The following is a 23,651-nucleotide window of genomic DNA, read 5'->3' as shown; positions in this document are numbered from 1 at the left end:
CCTGTCCAACCCGTGGCAGCTCAATGCTACCTATCTCCAAAACCTCAAAACATCCACATCTACATCCACACGACCCCAACCATCCCCCCTCCCCCTTTCCCCCCCGGCGCACCAATTGCCCGACAATACTACAACAATGGCACCACTACATACATACCTCCTCGCCACTCTGCTCTCCCTCATATACCTAACCCGTCCAGCATCCGCGACAGCATTAACCTACAAGCTCGCCGCAAACGAAGAACACTGCGTCTTCATCCATAACGACAAAAAGGGCGTCAAAATCGCTTTTTACTTCGCCGTACGCTTTCCTCTATTCTATATCTCTTTTTCCTTCTTCCAAAATTTCGAATCCCCTCCGGAAAATATAACTAACATGAGATATATGGGAACTAGGTTCAAGCCGGTGGTTCCTTCGATGTAGACTACACGGTCAAAGCCCCCAACGATGTAATCGTCCTCGACGGCACCAAGGAGCGTCAAGGAGACTTTGTTTTCACCGCAAATGAATTGGGAGAATACTCCTTCTGCTTCTCCAACGATATGTCGACTTTTGCCGAAAAGCTCGTGGATTACGAGATCGCTGTACATAACCCCCCATCCTCATCACCGCATATTCAAATATAACCAATAAACTAACCCCCAAATCCTTAGGTCGAACACGAACAACGTGCCGAACTCCCCACCCGTCCAGGAACAACCCCAGAGCAAACCACCAACCTCGAGGAATCGATCTTCAAGCTCTCCGGCCAACTCTCCACCATCTCCCGAAACCAAAAATACTTCCGTACCCGTGAAAACCGTAACTTCTCTACCGTCAAATCTACCGACACCAGAATAATGAACTTCTCGCTCATCGAGAGTCTTATGATGGTCACTATGAGCTGTTTGCAGGTTTTCATCGTTAGGTTCTTTTTCCAGGGTGCTAGAAAGGGTATGGACTTTACATCACTTCCTTGTTCTTCTATCTCTTTTTATATCTATATATATTTCTTGATTAAGTATCAGGTTATCGGGACCGGTTTACTAACTTCTAATCACTATTTTTATAGGATACGTTTGAACAAGTCCGATCAAATTTGAAGAAATTGGAGTATCTAAGATGTGTCATGGTTTTATTCCTTTAAGTACAACCCACCGTTTTTATACATTAAAAGCCCTCGGTCTACCGTATAGACTCCACTATAGCTTTTTATCGAGCATTTTGACATATAATCTTTGACTTTTTGAAATGTGTCTGGCAAAGTTGTTAACACTTTCACAAAAATAAAATAAAATACAAATAAGAATAAGAATAAAACGCCACAGGATAGCGAATTGAACGAGTATGTCTTCTTGAACAAAGTTTTACGAGCTTAAAACCTGATAGATTACCTTAACGGCTATATATAGCGCTAAGTGCGTCGCACGGTTGAGCTGTCTGGGGACGAGACAACGTCAGGCCCACGTAGACCCAGCATCTTGGTATATCTTCTGCACCATAGCTCTATCGTACCACCTATAGTCCTAGCTAAGTATCTAAATATCTATTTGATTTTGATACAGAAGTCTTGTGATCTTGTGATATACACCAGTAGGCCTTTCGTTTATCTTCTTTCCCTATATCCCCCTTCCAGCCTCCGGCTATATTCCGCGGGAGAAGAAAACAAAAGGGATTATCTATCTCTCACACTCTTCAGCTATAAACAAGAGCGTAAAAGAAGAGGGAGTAAAGCTACCGCCATCGAAGAAAAGTGGAAGACAAAAGTAATTTTTCCCATACCGGCGTAGGAGGATATAGGAACAGTAAAGATAACAAAGGGTGAGGAAAAGCAAGGGTAAGGTGCCGCCCTCCGGAAACAAAAATGAAAAGGCTGAATAATTCTCTTATCGCTATCTTTTGTTTTAAAGGAATCCCAATGATACCCAAGGCAGATAACCACAAAAGAAGAAATATCAAAACGACCGATTACAGGAACCCCTCCCATGAAAAAGGATTAAACAACGCTAGCGAATAAATATTGACTGTTCTTGCCTGCCGAATAGTCCGCCTCGCGGTGTTTTGTCTGGATGGTCAAGACCTAATAGGTCGTCATTGACATCGGATATTTGATCTGACAATATGTCCTCTGTTTTTTGGTGAAAGGGGGAAGGAAATGTAAATTAGCTGCGTTCGCTATCGTGATACATTGCCGAACGGATAGAAAACTTACCATCATTTAGGTATGTTGGCTTAGAATACGATGATCGCTTGACAACTGAAAACCTGATCTTTTCGAAATTCTTTCCCTTCAGTCCTGTACGTTTCTGTAACCGTAGTTTAGTCTCGGAGAATATTTCGCCCTATGGTGATTAGGTTAGTTTTTGCCTATTCTGAAAACTCTGTATATTAAACGCAGCTTCATACCTCTTTGACGACAAACTTGAACGGTATACCGTGAGCCTTGCTTGGCTCCTTAGAGTAGCTGAAGCACTGAACGAGCTGCTCTGTAGCAGGGTCTGCAACTATGGCCTCTTCCGGAGTAACTTCACCATATAGAGTGATAAAGTCTTGTATTCCGACGACGCTATGGTCAAGGGCTAGATCCTTGTGGTGCTTGCTACCATGTGCCTGCCAGAAGTGTACTTTCTCAACATCTTCTTCGGGCACATTTACTTTCTGGGCTACACCTTCCAGAACATCCGAAACAACTCCATTCTTAGGGACCAGGATTTCCAAGGGTTCCTAAACCAAATTGTTAGTTTTCCTATCATATGCATAGGGAAAGAGAGAGGGGAAAGGAGATAGGTTTATATATCTTACTTCTTTAGTGATGCCTTCTGAAATCCAGTTCAGCTTCACTAACTTCTTTGTTTCTAGCTCTGTGAGGCTCATATCAAGAATTTCATAGTATAATGCATCTTGCGAAACCTGTTGCATATAGGAGGACTGCATCATTTGTGCTAGTGAGAGCGAATTATTGCCCCTCTTGATAATCGTCTTTGGCAGTCCACTATGAGCTGCTACTGTTGTGAAACGTAGATGTGTGGGCGGAACACTGAGGTGGTCGGCAACCCTGTTGGCGAGCTAGAAAGAGGATCAATTTAGCCAGAGGATAGTCGGTTTTCAGCCACGGGTTGGTGCATACCTGATCGTAATTAATCCTCCTATTGACCTCCAAATCAAAGTTTCCTTTTTCGGCAAGACCACGCTTTGGGAGTAGGTGAAGAACGACTCGGTTCAAGAGGAAGTCGTAGAATTCCTTGGCGTCGACGTAGCCCCCCACCGGTATCTTATCAGCAAGACTAGTTCTGTCGTTAGCATTCCGCCGCAACTTGCCAATAGACAGCGTTTACTTACTCTTTCTCAGGCAGATGCTTCTGGAAACATATTATGTCACCGTCTTGGATTTCAGCCTGGGCAAAAGTCTGCTTTGGCTTCATGGGCTCGATCATTGAAGGCTTGATTTCTTCCCAAAGTTTAACCTGGGTACTTGACGGCCATCCCATCTCGTTCTGGATCGCGCCGTACAGTTCCGAGACTTTATCGTTCTTCTTCATATAGACATGACCGACTCCCTTCAGCGTCTGAGTTTCTGGGTCAAAGTGTTTGAGGAACAAAATTGATTGGACGTCAGAATTGTAGGTATAGTTCTCGATCCAGTTTATCTTGGCGTAATCTGGGCCAGAGGCTATTTCGCACCATAATCTGAAGTCCAACCCCTTCATTCCATATTTACCCCCGGCCTCCTCCATAGCTATAGAGGGGGTAGAATAATTAGTTTATGCCTCCGGGAATAAATGAAGATAAGATAACATACTCATGTCTAGATTGGACAGTGGGTGATCAGGGCGGACTGTCTTATTCTGCCTGTTAACCATTACCCACAGCCTTAACTTTTCAGCTGGGTGTTTCAAATCACTCGCGAGTGCAGTCACGAATGATCTAACAGTGGAGGTCTTGAGAACCCGGTGGTGCTTGGGAGCATTCGGCAGAGTCGCGGCCTGATGCTCCCATGCTGCTAGGTCGAATCCCTGGTGCGACTTGAACTGCTCATTTGTAATCACCTTGGCGACCATGTATAGATGGGATTCCTCTCGCTCCTTCCGCCTCTGTTCCCGTGCTGCCTTCTCCTCGTCCAAACGTTTTTCTAAAAGAAAATGTTAGTACCTTTTCTTGTACTCAGCCCTTGTTTATACGGGAAAGAACCTACGTAGGTGAGAAGGAGCCGCGAAGTCCTCTTTAGGAAGAATATCGTCCATACGAGTTTTCCGAATGTATACCAACATGTAGGCACTCATCGAACGCTTAAGGTTCATAGTCCTAGTATATGGGTTTCTTAAGGGGCCGAGAAGCTGTGATGCTGGGAATTCGCCACCGAAATTGTCATCCAAAACCTCCTTCAAGGTCGCTGGTGTTACTCTGTCATCGTCGAATTTGAACCACCGACCACCAGCCTCGGGCTTGATGAATGCGTAGTAATGGCCGGCATTAAAATCTCCACTATGCACCAGGACCCTATCGAGGGGTTAGATTTGTTGTTTGGAAAGTCTCCTCCCGTCCCCGAAGTCGAAAAACTTACCCATGTAGTACATAGTCGTACGGTTCGGATTTGTCAGCATCGGGCGATAAATATGGAGATGCGTCGAACTCTTCTGGGAATTCGTATAAATCGTTGACCTGGTACGGGTGAGCCATACACCTTTCGATTGTGGAGTGGAGCGTAAGTATACCTTTGTGATAGCATCCCTCATGAAGTCATAGTCAAATCGTTTTAGGTGGACATGCAACACAGGCGGGAATGATTCGAATATGACGCCCTTCTTCGCGTCCTGCAGTCCATGCCCCTCAGCGAAATACTTGTTTTCCCCTTCTAGAGTTTCGTAGGCGATATAGTCTCGGAATGATTCGTCGAGATTCTTCTTCCCGCGCACAGTCAACTGAATGTCCCAGTATTCCTCTATCCTCGACGACTCGTATTCGACGTCAATGCATGAGATATAAGTCTTAGTTTTCCCAACAAACATCTTAGCGAGTGCGTTTTCCGCTTCGGAACCCTTCATCTTCTCCTCAAGCTTCTCCATGAGAACTCTACATAATTCTTGAACATCCTGCTGTTCGAAAATGTGCTTAGTTTCCCATCCAAAAGACTTGGTGAGTTCGTTGGTTCCGAGGGCGTCGGTGGAGGTTTCTAAGAGGTAGAAAAGTCTCTGTAGCGTCAGGGCGCTGTTGTCGGTCTTCTCATTCTCGGTAGGGATTTGGTAGACGGACTAACGACGACAGATTAGAAGAAAAAGACAAGAAAGGAATTCGGGAAGGAATTCGGAAGAGATACCTTTCGGAAAGCCTTTGTGAAGTATAGTGACTGGATTAACGAGTTGAGGTAGCATGTTGCACCTTGATTTTTCAACCCAACATAACCCGTCTCTTTCTTCGAATCGTAACTATAACCTGTCTTAGCCCGAAGTCCTAAATAAAAGTATTCGCGAGAGGAGAAGAGGAAATTCACGCGTACTTGACGAAGTTGTGCCAGAGGACGCCTGTCGGGTCTTTGACAATACGAACATATGCTGTGATGTTCGCCTTATCATCTTCTATCATGGGCCGATCCTTGTCTGTTTCCTTCGCGCGAAGCTTTCTGAGCTCGTAGAATCGTGTGAAACCCCAATCAGCCTCATCGATGTGGAATCGATGGTGGGCATCTATAATTCGATATTGTCAGCGGCTTACGTAACAAGGGCTCTTCAGATCCTTGAGATGCATACGATGTGGGAAGTATATGGTGGGATCATTTGGATTCCACAGAACAAGGGCGAACTGGACGCAGCGGTACCAATCTTCTGGTGGTTTCTCCTCGAAACCGTGCTCTAAGTATAGGGATGCATAATCCGCATTATTACCGTGGGGAAAGAAGAGTATCCTCCTGCAGATCGCGTGTTAGTATCTAGTAGGAAAGAAAGATGGAGTGATGGAGGGACGGAAAAGATAAGAGAGAGGGAGAAAAAGAGAAAGAGAGAAAGAGAGAGAAATACGAACCATGGAGTGTCGCCGACGGTGAACGTAGGCCCTGTTAGACGTTTAGGTAAAGTGGACCAACTATCAACCTCCCAAGTGAAATGCCCCTCAGCGAGGGTTTCAAGGTCGGGGAGTTTCGGTAGGTGCCTCTCAAGTATCTTGGCGTCTATCAAAGACCAAAAAAAAGAAGCGTTAGGAACGAGTCTAGAGGGAGGACGACTGCGAGCAGGTTAGATCAGACTCACGGTCGTCAGCACGTATTGGAGGTTCCTTCTCCTCAGGCTCCAGCTTGTCGGCCTCAGCAGGGGCGTCTATGAGGGTAACATCCTTGTGATCCTTGTCGTCTAGTTCGGCATCTAAAAGCATGTCGTGATCCTCAATGGACTAACATCCGAAACCATGTTAGCAAAAGGTGCTGGAATATACAAAAAAGACGTGTCAGGAGAGTACCTCGTCCATGATGCGCGTGTAGAGGTTTCGGTGGGTACAGGCGGGTGGGGTGTGTTATTTTTGAAGCTAGCAGGTGGGGGACGGATGCTATCTAAGTAGTACGATCTATCTCTAAATTTTCGGGAGTCGGCAGGTAAAGACGTCAGCGACAGGTTGGTAAGAACAGGGACCGGAGGAAGGATATAATATATAATTATATATCAAGACGGTAGTGAAGATGGTCCACGAGACAGCAGAAGAAGGATGATGAAGAGGAGGAGGAGGGAGGAGGAGGGAGGGAGGGAGAGAAGGAGGAGGATGATGATGATGGGGGAAAAAGGTTGCAGTACCGAAGCTCCCAGCTTTTGCCGGGGTAAGCTGGTGGAGCGGGCTGGACGTGGTGGTGGTTTGGTCTGGTTGATGGGCTGGGCTGGGCTGGGCCGATTTGGTTGGAGTCAGAGTGTTAAGTGCGTTTCAAGGTTTCGTGGTCGCTTTCGCGTTGCCTGGTTGGGCAAACAAGACGGTAACGGTAACGGACGGTGGCGGTGACGGTGACGGTGACGGGGACAGTTGGTGGGTTGGTGGGTTGGTGGGTGGATGGGTGGGTCAAAGCTAGAACTCAGCTTTCTTTTGAAGCTTTTGGTGGGTATATTGTACGACCAGAGGCCTTAGTAAGTAGTAAGTATGCCTAAGTAGGTAAGTACTAGGTATGAGAGAGGGAGGGAGAGGTTCAAGTTGAAGTTGAAGCTGAAGCTGAGGATTGTTGAACTGGTGATGTTGATGAATGGTGAATGATGAATGGTGGCGGATGGTGATGGTACCAGTGATGAGGACCAGATCTTTTGGTTGGGTTGAAGATGACCAACACCACTAATTCTTAATTCTTTACTCAAGTACTTAGTAAACTCAGATTATGTTAACAGATAATATACAATCCTACCTCTGTTCCTATTCCCATTCCTATTTCTAATACATTCAAAGAAATCCTTTTATGATTCGTAAGGATTAATTATAGTTATACTTTGTAGATACGATGCCAGATAGTTTGTAACAAGCAAACATGCACGCATGCTGCCGATATTCGTCACGTTACGCCGGCCAGCTGCTCAAGCGAGCATACCCGCAATACTTACTTTTACCTACTATAATATATAAGTACTTACTTACCTATACATATACATACTTTGATGTAAGTAAAGTACTTGGGTAGAGAAATCTAGTATACTAGTAGATCTATAGATGTAGTACGGGGCGGTCTCTTGACAGGCCGCCTGGTTCACCTGCACCGGTCTCGATATCGATGTCGTCTTATACTAAACCCCCTCGGCTAGTTATAGCTAGCGGCTAACCTATCATATACTTACTTTGCTTATAAACATTGGTATCTATAGACTAGCTTATGCGACTGGAAATTGTTTTGGATCGCCAGTTTTCACCGATGGCCCAATAATCGCCTTGCCTGATTTTAAATAAGTTTAAATGTATGCCGAAGTGCATGAACATGCGTCTTATAATAGTATGCACATGTATCATGGTATCTACAGCGTTCATTATAATTACTTACTTAGTATAAGGTATCTTGAGTTCGAACGTACTCGCGGCTAGCGCTTCTTGACCCTGATAGTATACTTCTTATATATACCTAGGTAATTAGATATGCATGAGCATAGTGTCTGATCTTCTGGTGTAAAACACTGCATGTATTAATTAATACTAGTAGTATTTATATATTCTCTCGGCCACCCGTCCAAACTTGACCAAGTAAAAACACTGTTCGCCGAAACTGTATTCAAGTGAAGGAAACAGATCTAGAATCCTTCCTCTCTTTATCTCAACCCCCAAAGACTCAGGCCAAACAACAAAATATTGAGTAGGTATACATTCAGTTCCTCCCTTTACCATGTGTCTTGTTATCCGACTATCTTCGAAGCTAATAATGTTGCGGTTCTAGGACAATAAGATTGTAGAAGAAGCGTTAGGGCAATGGAAACTTGTCAAATGGGCAGGAGGCTTTGTTGGTGTAAGTATAAGGCACTCTCCTTTGGTTCTTTGTCTTCTTTTTTTTAATTCACCCTCCGCCCTTCCGCTTTCTCTTTTATTGATATCAGATCCTGACTGACTTATATTGATAGTTTATTGGACATTTAATCTTCGATTGGTTGCTTAAAGATCGAGTGACCGTACGTAGTCTCGTATTGCAGACGCGACCCACACGAAGCTCTAGCTCCGTACTAGCTACTTACGTAGTACTTATATTAGTTTGTTCCGAGGCCGGATGTCGCGGCGGCTGAGGATGGAACTACTACCTACATACCACCTACTTACATACTACCTAGGTACCTTGGTAGCCAATAGGTCCATGTTCTGTGGCGCAATGGAGATGCGTATACTTAACTCGGTCGTTAGAATCTTTCCCTGTGCGCCCTGGTTAGAATGAATCAATACGTTACTTATATGCCATGCATGCGCATGCGTGCATCGGTCTGTATGGATGAATCTTAATGCAATCTCGAGACTAAGTGTATACTATATACTTTATATACCTACTTAAGTACTTATATATTCGGTTCGGAGCTTCAGCACGTCTGTAAACAAGCCCTGCTACCCCGGAAAATATAGTATTCTAGACTAAGGTACTTACATATGTACTTGCTTGTACGTTTACAGGGTGTCGCCGATTTTAGGCCGACTCCCTTCCACTAGCGGACCGGACAGTCGCTATAAGACTGCAGCTAACTACAATTACCCCACACTCTCACCTTCTGTTCCTGTCCTTAACAGAATACTCGTTAATGCCTCACCAAGACGACCCATCTAGACATGGCTATGACTCTCCGGCTTCCTCTTCATAACCCGCTGTATGTATCCTTTTTTTTTTTTTTTTTTTTTCCCCATGTGATATCCATACTATGGTCACTATACTAACCAAGCTAATCGAATCCAGTTGATTGCCATTATTAGGTAAAACAAAAAGGACAACCCCCCCGACTTGTCACAAGCTTCTCTACTTTCCTCCCCTCGTAAAAATTACAAATTTGAAAAACAAAAATAATAAAAATAAAAATAAAAAATATAATATCTTCAAAAAGGAAACCTTCATCATCGTCCATGGAGGATAGACTCTCTCGATGTCCAAAGCCGTTGCTTTCTCGCTGTCCCGGTTGACGAGGCCCTCCTCTCTCGCACCCGCATATTCTCGCTCTCCCCTCCTCCTCCTCCGTCTTGTCTCAAAACGTTCAATATCAACCCACCAACCATGGCGCCCTTCTTCTGCTCTCGAAGAACACGTCGCCCGTGAAGCTCGTCCCATCTCCCTCCGTCAGCTTACCTTCTTCGGTCGTAACCTTACTCTCGAGCGTCTTCTCGACTCGGCAAACTATGTCAGGACCGAATTACCAACCCGGCTGGCCCACCGGATCCGTGATATGCAGCGACTGCCTTATGTCGTCGTAACCAATCCCAACATCTCAAAGGTCTACGAGACATACTATGAATCGTTCGAACAGCTGAGGAAGACTTCGGAGATCAAATCTTCCGAGGAAAACGACAAATTCTGTCAGCTTATCAAAAAAATGCTGAACAACAACCTCTCCGTCATACCAGACCTCGCTATTGGTGTTCTGGAGTGTCGTGATTTCGTACCAGCTGCCGAATTAGACAACTTTCTGAAGACCATGCTCAAGAGTGTAAGAAGAACCACCTGAACTCGTAAACAGGATATTGGTTATCGGGAATATCAATTAACATTTTGAGTTTTTTTTTGTAGAGAATATCCCGTCGAACTATCGCCGAACAGCACGTTGCTCTCACCGAAACCTTCAACTCCCCTTTCTTCTACCCTCATAGCGAAGGCAATGGTGTAGACCACACTAACGGTGTCGACTTTGTTGGCGAAGTCTTCCTGAAATGCAATGCCCGAGAGGTCGTTGAAAAATGTGGGAAGCTCTGTCAAGATCTCTCTCGACAAGCCAACGGACCTGATACACCGGTTCCAGAGATCATAATCGAAGGACACCCCGAAGCCACTTTCCCATATATTCCCAGTCATTTAGAATACATCATTGGCGAACTTCTCAGAAACTCCATTCAAGCGACCATTGAACGTCACGGCAGCGATCCCAAAACAAAATTACCTCCCATAAATGTCTTAATCTGCCAAACCCAGCAGTTCGTAATCTTCAGGATCTCAGATCAAGGTGGTGGCATCCCCCAAGATATCTTCCCGCATATTTGGTCGTTTAGCAAGGGACCTCGCCGACAAAAGCAGCTTCAAAACATCTCTCTCGTCCCGACAATGTCCGCCACACTTCAGGAATTATTCCACACAAGCGCAGGGGAGGTTATCGACAAGAATGGTAAACGACGGAGGGGAACCTCACTCGCACCGCTTTCTCATCGACCACCCAATCTAAGACTAGGGTTGGGACTTCCTCTAAGCAGAGTATATGCGGAATACTGGGCCGGGAGCCTGAAACTTCATAGTTTGGCTTCATATGGGGTTGATACGATATTACAAATCAATAAACTTGGTAATAACCTAGAGAGACTGGTTGAACGCAGGAACTTAGACGGGATATGACAATAATGGAGCTCCAAAGGAAATTCATCTTCCTTTTCCTATAATTGATACGACGTTACTATTACTATTACTATTATTGGGGGTTGTCTTGTTAGTGAATGTTAGCGGGTTTTTCGTTCATGTTGTGGCAGTTTCTTTGGATACATATCTTTTTCTTCTTCCTCTTTCTCAATTGGTTCTGTACTATACGGGGAGAGTGTTTACTACCATCACCGAAGCCAATACAAATCTAAATTAATTACCATTTCTCTCCGAATGAATCCATCAAGAACCCCTTTCCCGGTAGTGAAACATGGAGATGTCTGGAGATATCGAGGTATCGAGTCTAATTTAGATGTCCTCGTGTGACAGGATTTGTGTTGCCGACCGCCAAGACCTTTCTCGCCTTTGCATGGCTTCTGTCTCGAAAATTGTCCATTCTGATCCTCACCATCACTCACTCATCTTCAACTTCACCCCATCATCACCACCAACCATCGGCTTCCCGACCGAATACTCCCACGATGGCGACCCTAACAAAATCCCTCCTTTCCGCTCTCCCAGCACCCAAACAATCTTCGACCAATGATGCTGGTCCCAAAAAACCAGCTGGCCCTAGAATCGTCGGCGCCAACAGCGCCGAATCACAGCTCGTATTGAAGGTAATACCTCCCTTATTCCCCCCTTCTCCATTCATTCTGATGGAAGCTAATTTTTCTCCCGTCCTTTTTATAGCGTGCGGGACCACCTCCATATGGCCAACGCGCTTCATGGCGACCCAAATCCGTCGAAGACTACGGCGACGGTGGCGCCTTCCCCGAAATCCCCATAGCCCAATACCCCCTCGAAATGGGCCGAAAAGCCACCGCCTCCAAATCCCGTAATAACGCTTTAGCCCTCGAAGTCGACGAACGGGGGATTGTAAAATACGACGCGATAGCGAAGCAGGGTCATAACGACAAGCGAATTGTTCACGCGTCGTTTAAAGACCTTATCCCCCTCCGACAACGTGCCGATGTTGGTGAAATCTCGTTGGAAAGACCATCTGAAGAGGAAGTTGCGGAGCAAACCGAGAAGACTAGGGCAGCACTTGCGAAACTTGTTGCCGGAGCGGTGGCAGCGCAGAAGCCGAAGAATATCAAGGGGACGAATAGGCCGGAGCCGACGTTTGTGAGGTATACGCCTGCAAATCAGATGGGAGAGACAGGGAAGAAGAATGATAGGATCATAAAGATTGTAGAAAAACAGCAGGATCCAATGGAACCGCCAAAGTTTAAACATAAGAAGATCCCAAGAGGGCCACCGTCACCACCGCCACCGATTATGCATTCCCCGCCTAGAAAATTAACGGCAGCGGATCAAGAGGCTTGGACTATCCCACCACCGATCTCGAATTGGAAGAATCCAAAGGGTTATACGGTTCCACTGGATAAACGGTTGGCAGCAGACGGTAGAGGATTACAGGATGTTACTATCAACGATAAATTTGCGCAATTTTCGGAAGCATTGTTCATTGCAGATAGGCATGCTAGAGAGGAAGTTAAGTTGCGTTCGACGATGCAGCAGAAGCTCGCAGAGAAGGAGAAAATGGCAAAGGAGGAGCAATTGAGAAAGTTGGCGCAACAAGCTAGGGATGAGCATAGGGCTACCGCGAGAGGAAGGATCGCTGATCGTTCGTCGAGGTCACCGTCTGGTTCCGAACGCTCGGATAGCAGGAGTAGAAGTCGGACCCCCAGACGGAGAAGATCGAGTTCTAGAGGGTCGGAATCCGATGAAGAAAAGGCTATCAAGGAACGAGAAGAGATGAGAAGGGAAAGACGTAAGGAAGCGGAACGAGAGCTAAGAATGAAACGAATGGGTACGGAACGCCGTGTACAGATGTTAGCCCGAGAGCAGAATCGTGATATCGGCGAGAAGATGGCATTGGGACTTGTTTCGAAGCCCACACAATCTGCGGAATCGATGTTTGACGCCCGGTTATTCAACCAGAGCAGCGGGTTGGGCATGGGGGCTGAGTTCAACGAAGACCAGCATTACGATAAGCCACTGTTCGCAGCAGCTGAGATTTCAAGAAGCATCTACCGACCCTCCGCAGGTCATCAAGATGACGACGAAGGCGATGGTGATATGGAGCGATTCTCGAAGGAGAAGAGATTCGATGTATTAGGCCGTGGAGTCTTCAAGGGGGCTGCAGACCAAGAAGCCAGAGAAGGGCCGGTGCAGTTTGAGAAAGATACGTCCTCGGGCGTAGACCCCTTCAATGTCGATGCATTCTTGGCGGATGTCAAGGCTGGACAGCAGAAGAAACATGGCTTGGAATTCTCAGACAGACATAAGGATACGAAGAGGGCTCGTGTCGAATCTGACGAGGAAGACTGAAATGCTTTTTCTTGGCTCACGTTCTTTTAATGTAGCGGTTATCATCATTCTAGGGGTTTATTGGCGCTTTGAATGCTTTTCTTTCTTGTACTTGTCTTTTCTTTGTATAATATATATTATAGCAGCTTCATCGAAAAACCTCATTATAATGTATGCACCAAATTGGATGACCAGTACAGTCCTTCCAGCCCGCCAAAACCATGATCTTTCTTTCTATCCACTAGAGCAAGCTACTTAAGTATATAATTAGAAGTTAAAGTGACCAAGTGACCAAGAAATCGTGTTGGAGTTGGGACATAAGAAAAAGCGCGCCGCGAGTCATTCCCATCCCAGTCCATGTGCATGGACTAACCTCCAAACATCGCGCTTCGGACCTAAGAATACCTACTTCGATGTCGACACCTCCAAATCCTTGAATTTGCAGATCGCACATCCCTTAATGTAGCGCCCTAATGGTCCTCTTTCCAAGCCACCAAGCGGCTACCATCTCCCGTCATGTTGGTATGTTCATATCTCCAATGACAAGCCATCCTCCAAGTTCATTCAAAGAAATGCTAACCTTCCTCCCTAGGGCCCGTCCACTGCGTAACTTACAGCTCCGGCGCCGGTCAATACGTACGTCCTCAATACCCCCCCTCCCCTCTTTATCCAAACCATCGTTACTAATATAATACCGAGAACGAAAACAGATCCTAACCGGCGGTCAAGACCGTAAAATCCACCTCTTCAACTCCTCCACCACCAGTCACATCCAAACCTACGACGCCCATGGCTACGAAATCCTCAGTCTAGCCGTCTCCCCCGACAACTCCCGCTTCGCATCCGTAGGCGGTGATAAAACCGCTTTCCTCTGGGACGTTGCCACCGCAAAAACCCTGCGACGGTTTACGGGTCATTACGCTAGAATCAATACATGTGGGTTTAATCAAGATGCTAGTATTCTTGTTACGGGAAGTTTTGATTCGACGGTTAGATGTTGGGATACGAAGAGTAATGCGAGTAAACCGGTGATGGTTTGGGATGAGGCGAAGGATAGTATTACTTCTTTGACGGTTGGGGATGGAGAGGTTATTACGGCTTGTGTGGATGGGAAGTTGAGACGGTATGATTTGAGGATGGGGCAGATTTATGTGGACGTTATTGGACATCCGATCACGAGTGTTACGGAAACGCTGGATGGGAATGCGGTGTTGGTTTCTAGCTTGGATGAAACGATTCGGTTGATGGATAGAACTAGTGGAGGGTGTTTGATGAGTTACAAGGGGCATAAGAATAAAGAGTATAGGATTTCAAGTACGTTTGCTATGGTGGATAGCTATGTGGTTAGTGGGAGTGAGGATGGGACGGTTTGGGCTTGGGATATTTTGGAGGGGAAGAATGTGGTTAAGGAGACGGCGCATGCTGGGAAAGTTATCAGTACTATTGCGGTACATGATGGGAGGAGGGAGATGGTTACTGCTGGGGTTGATGGGACGGTGGTTATTTGGAGGACTGAGTAGGCTTATATCAGATCGACTCAAGATGCAGCTTTTGATAGATGATATGAATATACAAACTATGCTTTTTATACTCAACATCTTAATTAGTTTGTAGGGATGTATTTGTACCTATCACCTTGTTAGCATCTGTTTAAATTAACTGCAAACATTGAGTAAAAAATGGGAGTACTCACGGATTCATAATCCCCTTAGGGTCGAAGGTATTCTTCACCCGCCTCATAATCTCCAAAGCTGTCTCATCCCTACTGTACTGCACAAAATCACGTTTTGCGAATCCCAAACCATGCTCTGCGCTAATGCTACCATTTCTCTTCTGAATCCACTCATAAACCCATGGCTCCAGTAACTTTTCAAATTTCTTATCATACCACCTGACGGGAACGTTCAAATGTAAATTCGAATCTCCCATATGGCCCCATCCCACAACTCCAATCACAGGCTTAGAATCATCCTCCGTACCACCCACTAGTCCAGCTTCATCAAATAGTTTCCGACAATCTTCAATTAAAGTATAAAAGTCGTTTAGCGGGATCGAAACATCGTATTTATATGTTCCACCCCAATGCGCGCATGATTCTGGCAACCCTTCTCTCCATCTCCATAAACTCTGGGCCTGCGTTTCATCCTGGGCTACAGTTCCATCCGCAACAATTTCTTCACCCATGACTTCTTCCAGAAATGCCTCGAGTTTAGCGGAGTCGTGCTCGCCATTGGAACCACTGGTTTCGATTAATACGTGGAATGGGTAACGCTCTGATAGTGGGTATGGTTTTCCGGTTGTTTTGTGGAAAAGATCTTGAGTCAATCCGTCCATGAGTTCGAATGCGGATAGAATCTCCCCGAGGTCGGTCTTAGCTTTTGTAAATGCTCTTTTAACGTGATCAAAGGAGTTGAGTCCAAAGTAAGCGGTGTTGACGGCGTTTGATCTCCTGGGGCAGAGAATTGAGATTCCAGTGATGATTCCAACGGTACCTTCGGATCCGATGAAGATTTGTTTAAGATCGAATCCCGTATTGTTTTTTCTCAAAGTCTGGAGGTCGTGGAGGATTGTGCCATCAGGCAAAACAGCTTCTACACCCAAAACCGTCCCGTGAAGGCTTCCATATCTTAGGAGTCGTAGTCCACCGGCGTTCGTGGCCACGTTGCCTCCTACATGACAGGAACCCTTCGCACCGAGATCTAATGGGAAAATATGGTTCCTTTCACGCAGGTAGGAATCCGCCGATTCTAAGATAACCCCTGCGTCACAGACGAGAACACCAGAGACTTCGTCGAAGCTGCGGATTGAATTCATGGCGGCAAGACTGATAACAATCTCGTCAAACACGGGGACGGAGCCGCCTTGGTTCGCCTTAGTTCAGCTTTCCCAAGATAAAAATCTTTTATGGAACGGACATACCAACGAGTCCAGTATTCCCACCCTGTGGTACAACAGCAAGATTCCGGTCATTGCAGTACTTTAGAATTTTGCTGACTTCCTCTGCCGACTTGGGTTTCAGAACTAATTGTGACTGGCCACGGTATTTGCGAACCCAATCGGTGTTGAAGCCTTCTAGTTCGGATGCGTCGTCTTGAGCATCAATTATAGATGACTGGGAGCTAAGGATGGATTTGAAGTGGTCGACGTCTTCGCGGGTTAACTGGGGCGGGGTATTGTCAGGATTGTAGCCTTTGAAATAGAGACGAGGTAGACACTGACTTTAGAGAATCGAGGGTCTCTTTGGACGTTTGGATAGCTAGAACAAAATATAAATCAGTTTCCGCATGGGACATGATTTCGAAGAATTGGATACTTACTTGTCGGCTGTGAATTTAACTTCTTTTGACGCAGCAGAGTACCTTGCGAACTGGGTACTAAATGTCCGGGAAGTCGGAGTAACAGCTGCATTTAATGGTGATATTTTACTAGATAGAACCTTGCCCGAAGTCGTTCTCGAAGAATAAGTCGCTCTTGCTGTCTTAGAGCGCACCAGCGTCCTCAGTGTCGCGCGACTGAGAGACTGCATTTTAGCAGGAAATGAAACCTAATTATTACAGCTGTTGAGGTTTTTGACAGCCGTCTGGAATGTGTATGGTATAATAGTATCAGTTAATGATAGAAAGAAAGGACCTGATCATGTCCGCTCAGCCCGGCTCAACTTGATCTTGATCCGATCTCGCAAATGGCTTCGGGAAGAGGAGTGGGGGCAGCCGGGAAGCTAGATACTTCTTTACTTAGTTCGCCAGCCTTCCCCAGTCCGTTATAATGCAAGGTACATGAACCATGTCGCCCATTGAACTTGATTATGTAATCCGAAACTTAAGAATGAACAACCGCGCTTGAACTCTGTCTCTCAGATAGACGCTGTAGACGCAATATTGGCGGGTCTTGGCGGACAAACACGTCGTCTGCAACCAACACCCCAACACATAAGCTACTTCTTGGGTAGTTACCTATGTGAAGCTTGTCCTTGGTCCCCACGACGCTCCTCATTACGCAGCCCTCCATTACTACTCCCACTTTATATCTTCTGAGAACGACCCCGTCCATCCATCCATCATCCATCATCTTTCTCGACTCTTATAGCTTCTGCAATTACCCCCGTACCAGTCGTCTTCATCTCCACATCTTCTTCATCATGGCCGGTTCTTACGATCGTGCTCTTTCGGGTATGTAAAGCTCTCACAAGCTATCCTCGCATCTAGCTAACATCAAGCTTTAGTCTTCAGGTACCTCCTCTACCTCATACCATATCGATACTTTACTTTTCGCACAATCTAACCTTCGGTAATCTAGTCCCGACGGTCACGTCTTCCAAGTCGAATATGCTCTTGAAGCCGTCAAAAGAGGTACACCCATTACGCGTCACACACACACCCCCACCATACACAAAATACCCTCCAAAAGGCCTGGAATCTAACCATCTCTCTCTACAACTTCATAAAAAAATAGGTACCTGCGCCGTCGGTGTAAAAGGAAAATCCATCGCCGTCCTCGGTTGCGAAAAGCGTTCCGCCGTAAAACTCCAAGACACCCGCATTACTCCATCCAAAATCGGCCTGGTAGACCAACACGTCTGTCTCGCCTTCGCCGGTCTAAACGCCGACGCAAGAATCCTCATCGATAAAGCCCGTGTTGAAGCTCAATCCCACAGGTTGACGGTCGAGGATCCGGTTACTATTGAGTATATTACCAAATATGTCGCCGGTGTGCAGCAGAAGTATACGCAGAGCGGAGGTGTTAGACCGTTTGGAATCAGTACTTTGATTATTGGATTTGATCCGAAGGATGAGACGCCGAGGTTATATCAGACTGAGCCTTCGGGTATCTATTCAGCTTGGTATGCTCCTTCTTATTGGTATATAAAGAGCTATATGTTGGAATGGAATCGCTAACTAGCAGAATAGGAAAGCGAATGCTATCGGACGATCGAGCAAGACCGTACGAGAGTTCCTGGAAAGGAACTTCAAGGAGGAAATGGACCGCGAAGAGACGATCAAGCTTACAGTCAAGTCACTACTAGAGGTAGTACAAACCGGTGCCAAGAACATCGAAATCGCGATCATGGCACCGGGTAAGAAGATTGAGGTTAGTCCATAAGCTATCCACAGACACGACACCATTATACCAACATTACGCTAACTTCCACAACAGTACCTAGAAGCCGAAAAGATAGAAAGCTACGTTAAGGATATTGAGGCCGAAAAGGCCGCCGAGGCAGCCAAGAAGAAGGGAGGACGGGGTGGTGCATCCGCGTCCGCTGCTACAGGTACTAGCACACCAAGCGGCGGTGTTACGGGATCGTAGTTCTTTCAGCATCTTCCATAATATAAAGGACCACTCGTGGATCGATATCATGAGATAGATAGATAATCTATGAAGAATACCAAGGATGCTTTCTCCTGGAATGAAGCACATGAAAGACCCACAAGAGGAAGAAAGGAACGCCTATATGAACCGCTTAAAAACCTCATAGAAATCGTAAAAGACAAAACCCCAAATGAGATGCATATATATATATATGCCACAAACTCGTTAACCTAACCTATCCGCCGTCTCAGCTACATCGAACAGTTCACTGTCATCAAAATCCTTCAATCTATCATCCTTAATGAATCTATTTCCCCACATATTCACATTAGCCCCTCCATATACTTTCCCCACCCCGTAGCCACCCTTTCCCAAACCAATGGGAGAAAAAAAGGAATAAGAAGGGACACTAACCGACTATCCATCCTAACATCCTCACTCTCCACCCTCAACGCCGCCCTCGGCGTCTTCGCCTCCAGTACATAATGATTATCGCAATGCGGACAATACTCGTCCGCCTCCTCGAACTCCTTCGAGTCCTTCCTAAACGCCTTTTTACACTTCTTACAGATTAATGTTATCTCTGCAGACTTTAGTAGCGGATGTGTCTCGGATTCGGCGTGGCAGTCTGGACAGTCGAACCATTTTCGGCCTTTTTTTTTAAAAACAAAAAAAATTATTCGATAAAGTGTAAGTATATTTTTTTTTTTCTTTATTTGAGGAACTGAAAGTGTATGGAAGGGGTGGAAGTACAGCAGGGCGAGCGGATGGAGACTTGGGCGTTTAGAATATGTTTACTATTTTGAAGAAAGACGGGGGGATGTTAGTTACTATCCTACGCAGCAAATATTATATATATGAAATCCTGGGGGAGGGGTGTGTGTAAACAAACCACATGATGAAGCTATGATAATCGTGATATAATAAGAAGGTTATAAAGGTAAAGACGTTCGGGAAGATTGGAAAAAACCGAAAATGTCGAAAGGATGCTTGCCGGGGTAATCTAGACCGCTTTTATGGAGTAGCTTGGGGTATAATTGCTAAGCTGTATGGAATTTTAGAATACCAAGCTCTGCCCTGTGGCGAAGATATATGGCGTTGAAAGTGTTTGATCAACAACACCTTCTTAATCGGGATGGAATGTCGTTGACCAATCAAAATGGTTACACAGAAAATACAACGAATTCAACGCAAACTTATCAGTTTAGTAGTTCGTTTTCGGTTACTGTGTTGAAGTATCATATAATTACACCTGTGTATCTGACGTTGGTATCTTGTAGTGAAGTCACAATTTACGAGCTATGATTGAGAAGAGTATATGAAAGTTGATCAAGCCATTGAATTTCGCTCTAAGTATCATGCATCTTCTTCTTTCGAAAGAAAATAAAAACTCCGGTTTCGCTATGCTAGCTATGCATACATAAAGACATCAAAAAAAGCTAAAATAAAAGGAAACAAGACGAAAGAACAGGGGAATCGAAAGATAACAATAATAATATCAAAAACGAGATATTCGTGAATAATGCAGAGCAGAAGGGGATTTAGAAATATAAAAGCATAAAGTAGTAGTCGTTATGAAATGGTTGAGTGAATGGTTGAGAGAATATGGTAGTGAAGATTCCTACTGGAACCAGCGTCTGCGGATGTAGGTAATTTCGGATCGCTTGGCTTTGTTGCCGTTATTTCCATTACCGTTTCCGTTGTTTCCGGTTCCATTTCCATTTCCATTTCCATTGTTATTGTTGAAGTTTCCATTGCCATTGCCATTGCCATTACCGTTGTTGTTATTGAAGTTTCCACCATTTCCACCGTTGTTTCCATTGTTGTTATTGAAGTTTCCGCCGTTATTGTTCCCATTGTTATTTCCATTGTTTCCATTGCCATTGTTGAAGTTTCCACCGTTGTTATTGCCGTTGTTTCCACCGTTTTTATTGCCATTGTTTCCACCGTTGTTGTTTCCATTGTTCCCGCCGTTGTTATTGCCATTGTTTCCGCCGTTGTTGTTGCCATTGTTGCCATTGCCGTTGTTGAAGTTCCCACCGTTGTTATTACCGTTATTATTTCCATTGCCATTTCCATTGCCATTGTTGAAGTTTCCGCCGTTATTATTGCCATTGTTTCCGCCATTGTTATTCCCATTGTTATTCCCGTTATTGTTATTCCCATTATTATTCCCATTGTTATTGTTGCCATTGCCATTGCCATTGTTATTGTTATTGTTATTGCCATTGTTGTTTCCGTTATTAACGTTACCGCCATTGCCGCCGTTATTATTGTTGTTATTTCCACCGTTATTGTTCCCATTGCCGTTATTATTATTCCCGTTATTACCGTTCTGGTTATTGTTATTCCCGTTATTGTTACCATTGTTATTATTTCCGCCATTGTTGTTTCCCGCATTGCCGCCCTGCGCATTCTCAGCAGGAGGCAACGGCGTCGCAGTATTCTCAGCAGGAGGCACCGGCTTCGCAGTATTCTCTGGAGCACCGACGGTCTGAACAATTTGTACTGGCACGCACCCTCCGAACGGTCCGTTACCAGCCGCGTTCTGGCATCTAACCATGCAGATGTTTTTAACACCATCGGCTTCACCAGTACAAGTAGTAGTCGCACCAAACCTAGCAAAAAGGGCGTTCGTAGAAGCCTCACGAGCAGGGTTAACACCACCAGCACCAGCGACCTGTTGAGAAACCTCCATAGCCACAAAGCTATCTCCGGTACCCGTGGTATCAATCATACAGATAAAAGGACCCGCACCGTCAGCGTTGACTTGGTGTAGAGTGAAACGGATTTCTCCACCTTGACGGACTTGGGGGATTTTTCCGGCTTTGGCCATTGCTAGAACTTGTTCTTGGACTTTATTGGGTCCACCGCGGGGCGTGCGGCCGCAGCCTTTGGCGGATTGGATGTTCCTTTGGCCGCCGAAGACTGTGGAGTCTTGTTGGAATGGGTCGCCGCTGGTTCCTGTGCGTGGGATTGAAGGGTCCATTCCTAGACCTGCGCCGACGGGGCCGCCTTCGTTTCCTACGGCGACGGTGATGACGGAGTGGGCAGAGATGGAGGGGATTAGGGCAGAGATGAAAGCGGAGATTAGGATTTTGGAATGCATCTTTTTTTTTGGAGGGAAAGGTGGTAATGGGTATAAAAATCCGAAAGGGTGAGGTTAGAATGGAATTAACGGGTAAAAAGTTTGAAGCTTTAGAAATCAAAGATCGTCAAGATCGTAGAGAATGCAATAATAATAATAAGAAGAAGAAAAAGGGACCACCGGGGCCAATGAAGAAAAGATTGAATACAAAAGGAAAGTGCTTGATGTTGATGAGCTGAAAGATCGAAGGCTTGCTTGATGATCGAGACAGAGGAGAAGCGAAGATGTCAGGATTTATATATCCACAACTTCTTGCGGAAGCCAATATAATTCACCATATAAACATTTCTACCATTGAAACATCTTAGTTTAGATTTGCTCTATTCCTGCCGCAAGAAAAAACGACGTATGTACATGGACCCATGGATGCCTCATCGTCCAGCTGAGCCAGCCAGCCAACCAGCCAGCCAGCTCAATTCCTTGTAACTATAATTTTAGTCTTTAGCTGCTGGTATTTTTGGTGGTTAAACAGCGCACTAGGCGGGTTTCTTGTATGAAGTCGTCTAGTCTCTCTCCCAAACTCGGTTTGAAACAAAAAGGTACCAAGCTACATATCTGTAGGCAAAAGCCCTGCCACAGGACCTCCGTCTTTTTCCATATCCAGTCTAGCCGTCTTTTCGGATGATACCGAAACAGGATTAACATTGCCCTCCCTTGGGTAATTTGCGATAAAACGTTCTAACTGGTTAACGCATATAATTACCATATCTGGGAATAAATGCGGCATGGCAGACGTGCATGTCATGGGAAAACGCCTCGGCCGCAGCTAGCTAGTTAAGGTTGTTGTACGTAGCGCTATCGGAACTCCTAAGTTTTCTCGAGATGTTGAGAAAAGATATAAAAAAGGTAATAAGGGGGGTTAAGGGAGGGGTGCTCGTTTTATCTGTTTCGTTTATTAATTATAAACGTCTAAGTTGGAACATCTGCGCATGCATGGGCTACGGTTTCTCGGATCTTTGTATTTGTCTTGTAAAGAAAACATCTTAAGGCACGGTGCGGCACGACGATTTTTGGTATCTACTCCGTCAGGAACCGGAGATTTGAAGAAACCTCATACATTTGGGGAGGGAAAGAAAAAAAAAAAAAAAGAGATAAAGCGACACAGCCACTTAACTTGTTTGCCGTTCTGCCGAAGTTAAACAATTTCCCTTACTTTGGACCATGCATCGTTCTCATGATCACGTATACGTACGATGCAATGTATCGACCTGTGTATACAGTACAACACGTTTCGAACCGCAATAGCCTGCCAAAAATACCACACACCACTACAACCTTAGTGTCACGGTACTAGCTTAAACTGCCCAAAAGTATACTTCTCAGCCTAGACATTTATCTCACCTAGCCTAATGATCTCAAATGTATTGATACTCTTCCCGTTTAAAACCGCCATCAATCCAAACAAAAGTTATCGTGAAGTCTACAGCGTTCCGATTTTAAACATTTTTTTCTTCTTCTCTGGCTTTTGTTCTTTGAAAAAGCATATTGCAAGACATCTTATATCACAGCGTACCTGAATGATTGCAATGGTTATAATAGAAACAAGACGGATCTGCCTTCGGATGTGTATTGCCGAAGTATACTTTGCACTAGCATAATATTAATATCCGATTGATGCAGATCTGTGGCTATTTGGGATAGTTGATACTACGAGCCTGATATCATGATGTTGATATTATCGTAAATTTCGCCCAAAGTTGCCTAAATAGACATGAAACGAAGTGGGTAAACTACTTACTTAAGTAGATACTGATATAGTACAGATACCACGAGACATCCAAATAGGTATCTTCATCCACCTATGACATCTGCGAAGCTCGAAAAAAAACACAATGAAAGTAGTATATATACAATGCGAATGATCAATTATATAC

General features: G+C 45.1%; 9 protein-coding genes across 9 annotated transcripts; 5 read left to right on the top strand and 4 right to left on the bottom strand.

The window, feature by feature from the left end:
* Positions 1-136: 136 nt before the first annotated feature.
* On the top strand, positions 137-1,063 carry AOL_s00007g487 (uncharacterized protein; the record flags this gene model as incomplete). Its single annotated transcript, XM_011120388.1, has 4 exons — positions 137-301; positions 397-585; positions 655-934; positions 1,053-1,063. The coding sequence occupies 4 exons, from the start codon at positions 137-139 to the stop codon at positions 1,061-1,063; spliced, it is 645 nt and encodes a 214-aa protein (XP_011118690.1).
* A 923-nt stretch (positions 1,064-1,986) lies between these two features.
* On the bottom strand, positions 1,987-6,433 carry AOL_s00007g486 (uncharacterized protein; the record flags this gene model as incomplete). Its single annotated transcript, XM_011120387.1, has 16 exons — positions 1,987-2,108; positions 2,193-2,322; positions 2,387-2,704; positions 2,783-3,046; positions 3,108-3,264; positions 3,320-3,716; positions 3,780-4,109; positions 4,173-4,477; positions 4,542-4,639; positions 4,693-5,229; positions 5,295-5,403; positions 5,475-5,661; positions 5,725-5,882; positions 5,996-6,140; positions 6,220-6,358; positions 6,425-6,433. 16 exons carry the CDS (start codon positions 6,431-6,433, stop codon positions 1,987-1,989), a joined length of 3,405 nt encoding a protein of 1,134 aa, XP_011118689.1.
* Positions 6,434-9,531: 3,098 nt separating this feature from the next.
* AOL_s00007g485 (uncharacterized protein) lies at positions 9,532-10,982 on the top strand (the record flags this gene model as incomplete). The annotated part of the gene is made up of 2 exons (XM_011120386.1): positions 9,532-10,089; positions 10,170-10,982. 2 exons carry the CDS (start codon positions 9,532-9,534, stop codon positions 10,980-10,982), a joined length of 1,371 nt encoding a protein of 456 aa, XP_011118688.1.
* A 503-nt stretch (positions 10,983-11,485) lies between these two features.
* AOL_s00007g484 (uncharacterized protein) lies at positions 11,486-13,340 on the top strand (the record flags this gene model as incomplete). The annotated part of the gene is made up of 2 exons (XM_011120385.1): positions 11,486-11,623; positions 11,697-13,340. 2 exons carry the CDS (start codon positions 11,486-11,488, stop codon positions 13,338-13,340), a joined length of 1,782 nt encoding a protein of 593 aa, XP_011118687.1.
* A 452-nt stretch (positions 13,341-13,792) lies between these two features.
* On the top strand, positions 13,793-14,839 carry AOL_s00007g483 (uncharacterized protein; the record flags this gene model as incomplete). The annotated part of the gene is made up of 3 exons (XM_011120384.1): positions 13,793-13,841; positions 13,912-13,955; positions 14,030-14,839. 3 exons carry the CDS (start codon positions 13,793-13,795, stop codon positions 14,837-14,839), a joined length of 903 nt encoding a protein of 300 aa, XP_011118686.1.
* Positions 14,840-15,008: 169 nt separating this feature from the next.
* AOL_s00007g482 (uncharacterized protein) lies at positions 15,009-16,845 on the bottom strand (the record flags this gene model as incomplete). Its single annotated transcript, XM_011120383.1, has 4 exons — positions 15,009-16,180; positions 16,239-16,479; positions 16,539-16,575; positions 16,637-16,845. The coding sequence occupies 4 exons, from the start codon at positions 16,843-16,845 to the stop codon at positions 15,009-15,011; spliced, it is 1,659 nt and encodes a 552-aa protein (XP_011118685.1).
* A 612-nt stretch (positions 16,846-17,457) lies between these two features.
* Positions 17,458-18,626, top strand: AOL_s00007g481 (uncharacterized protein; the record flags this gene model as incomplete). Its single annotated transcript, XM_011120382.1, has 6 exons — positions 17,458-17,488; positions 17,542-17,548; positions 17,616-17,668; positions 17,772-18,159; positions 18,227-18,407; positions 18,474-18,626. The coding sequence occupies 6 exons, from the start codon at positions 17,458-17,460 to the stop codon at positions 18,624-18,626; spliced, it is 813 nt and encodes a 270-aa protein (XP_011118684.1).
* Positions 18,627-18,854: 228 nt separating this feature from the next.
* AOL_s00007g480 (uncharacterized protein) lies at positions 18,855-19,274 on the bottom strand (the record flags this gene model as incomplete). The annotated part of the gene is made up of 3 exons (XM_011120381.1): positions 18,855-18,936; positions 19,044-19,172; positions 19,198-19,274. 3 exons carry the CDS (start codon positions 19,272-19,274, stop codon positions 18,855-18,857), a joined length of 288 nt encoding a protein of 95 aa, XP_011118683.1.
* A 976-nt stretch (positions 19,275-20,250) lies between these two features.
* On the bottom strand, positions 20,251-21,738 carry AOL_s00007g479 (uncharacterized protein; the record flags this gene model as incomplete). The annotated part of the gene is made up of 1 exon (XM_011120380.1): positions 20,251-21,738. One exon carries the CDS (start codon positions 21,736-21,738, stop codon positions 20,251-20,253), a length of 1,488 nt encoding a protein of 495 aa, XP_011118682.1.
* Between the last annotated feature and the right edge of the window lie 1,913 nt (positions 21,739-23,651).

The sequence above is a fragment of the Orbilia oligospora genome, assembly GCF_000225545.1.
Source record: "Orbilia oligospora ATCC 24927 unplaced genomic scaffold scaffold00007, whole genome shotgun sequence".
Lineage (NCBI taxonomy): Eukaryota > Fungi > Ascomycota > Orbiliomycetes > Orbiliales > Orbiliaceae > Orbilia > Orbilia oligospora.
Note: the sequence above shows the minus strand (reverse complement) of the source record. Positions and strands in the feature narration are given on the sequence as shown.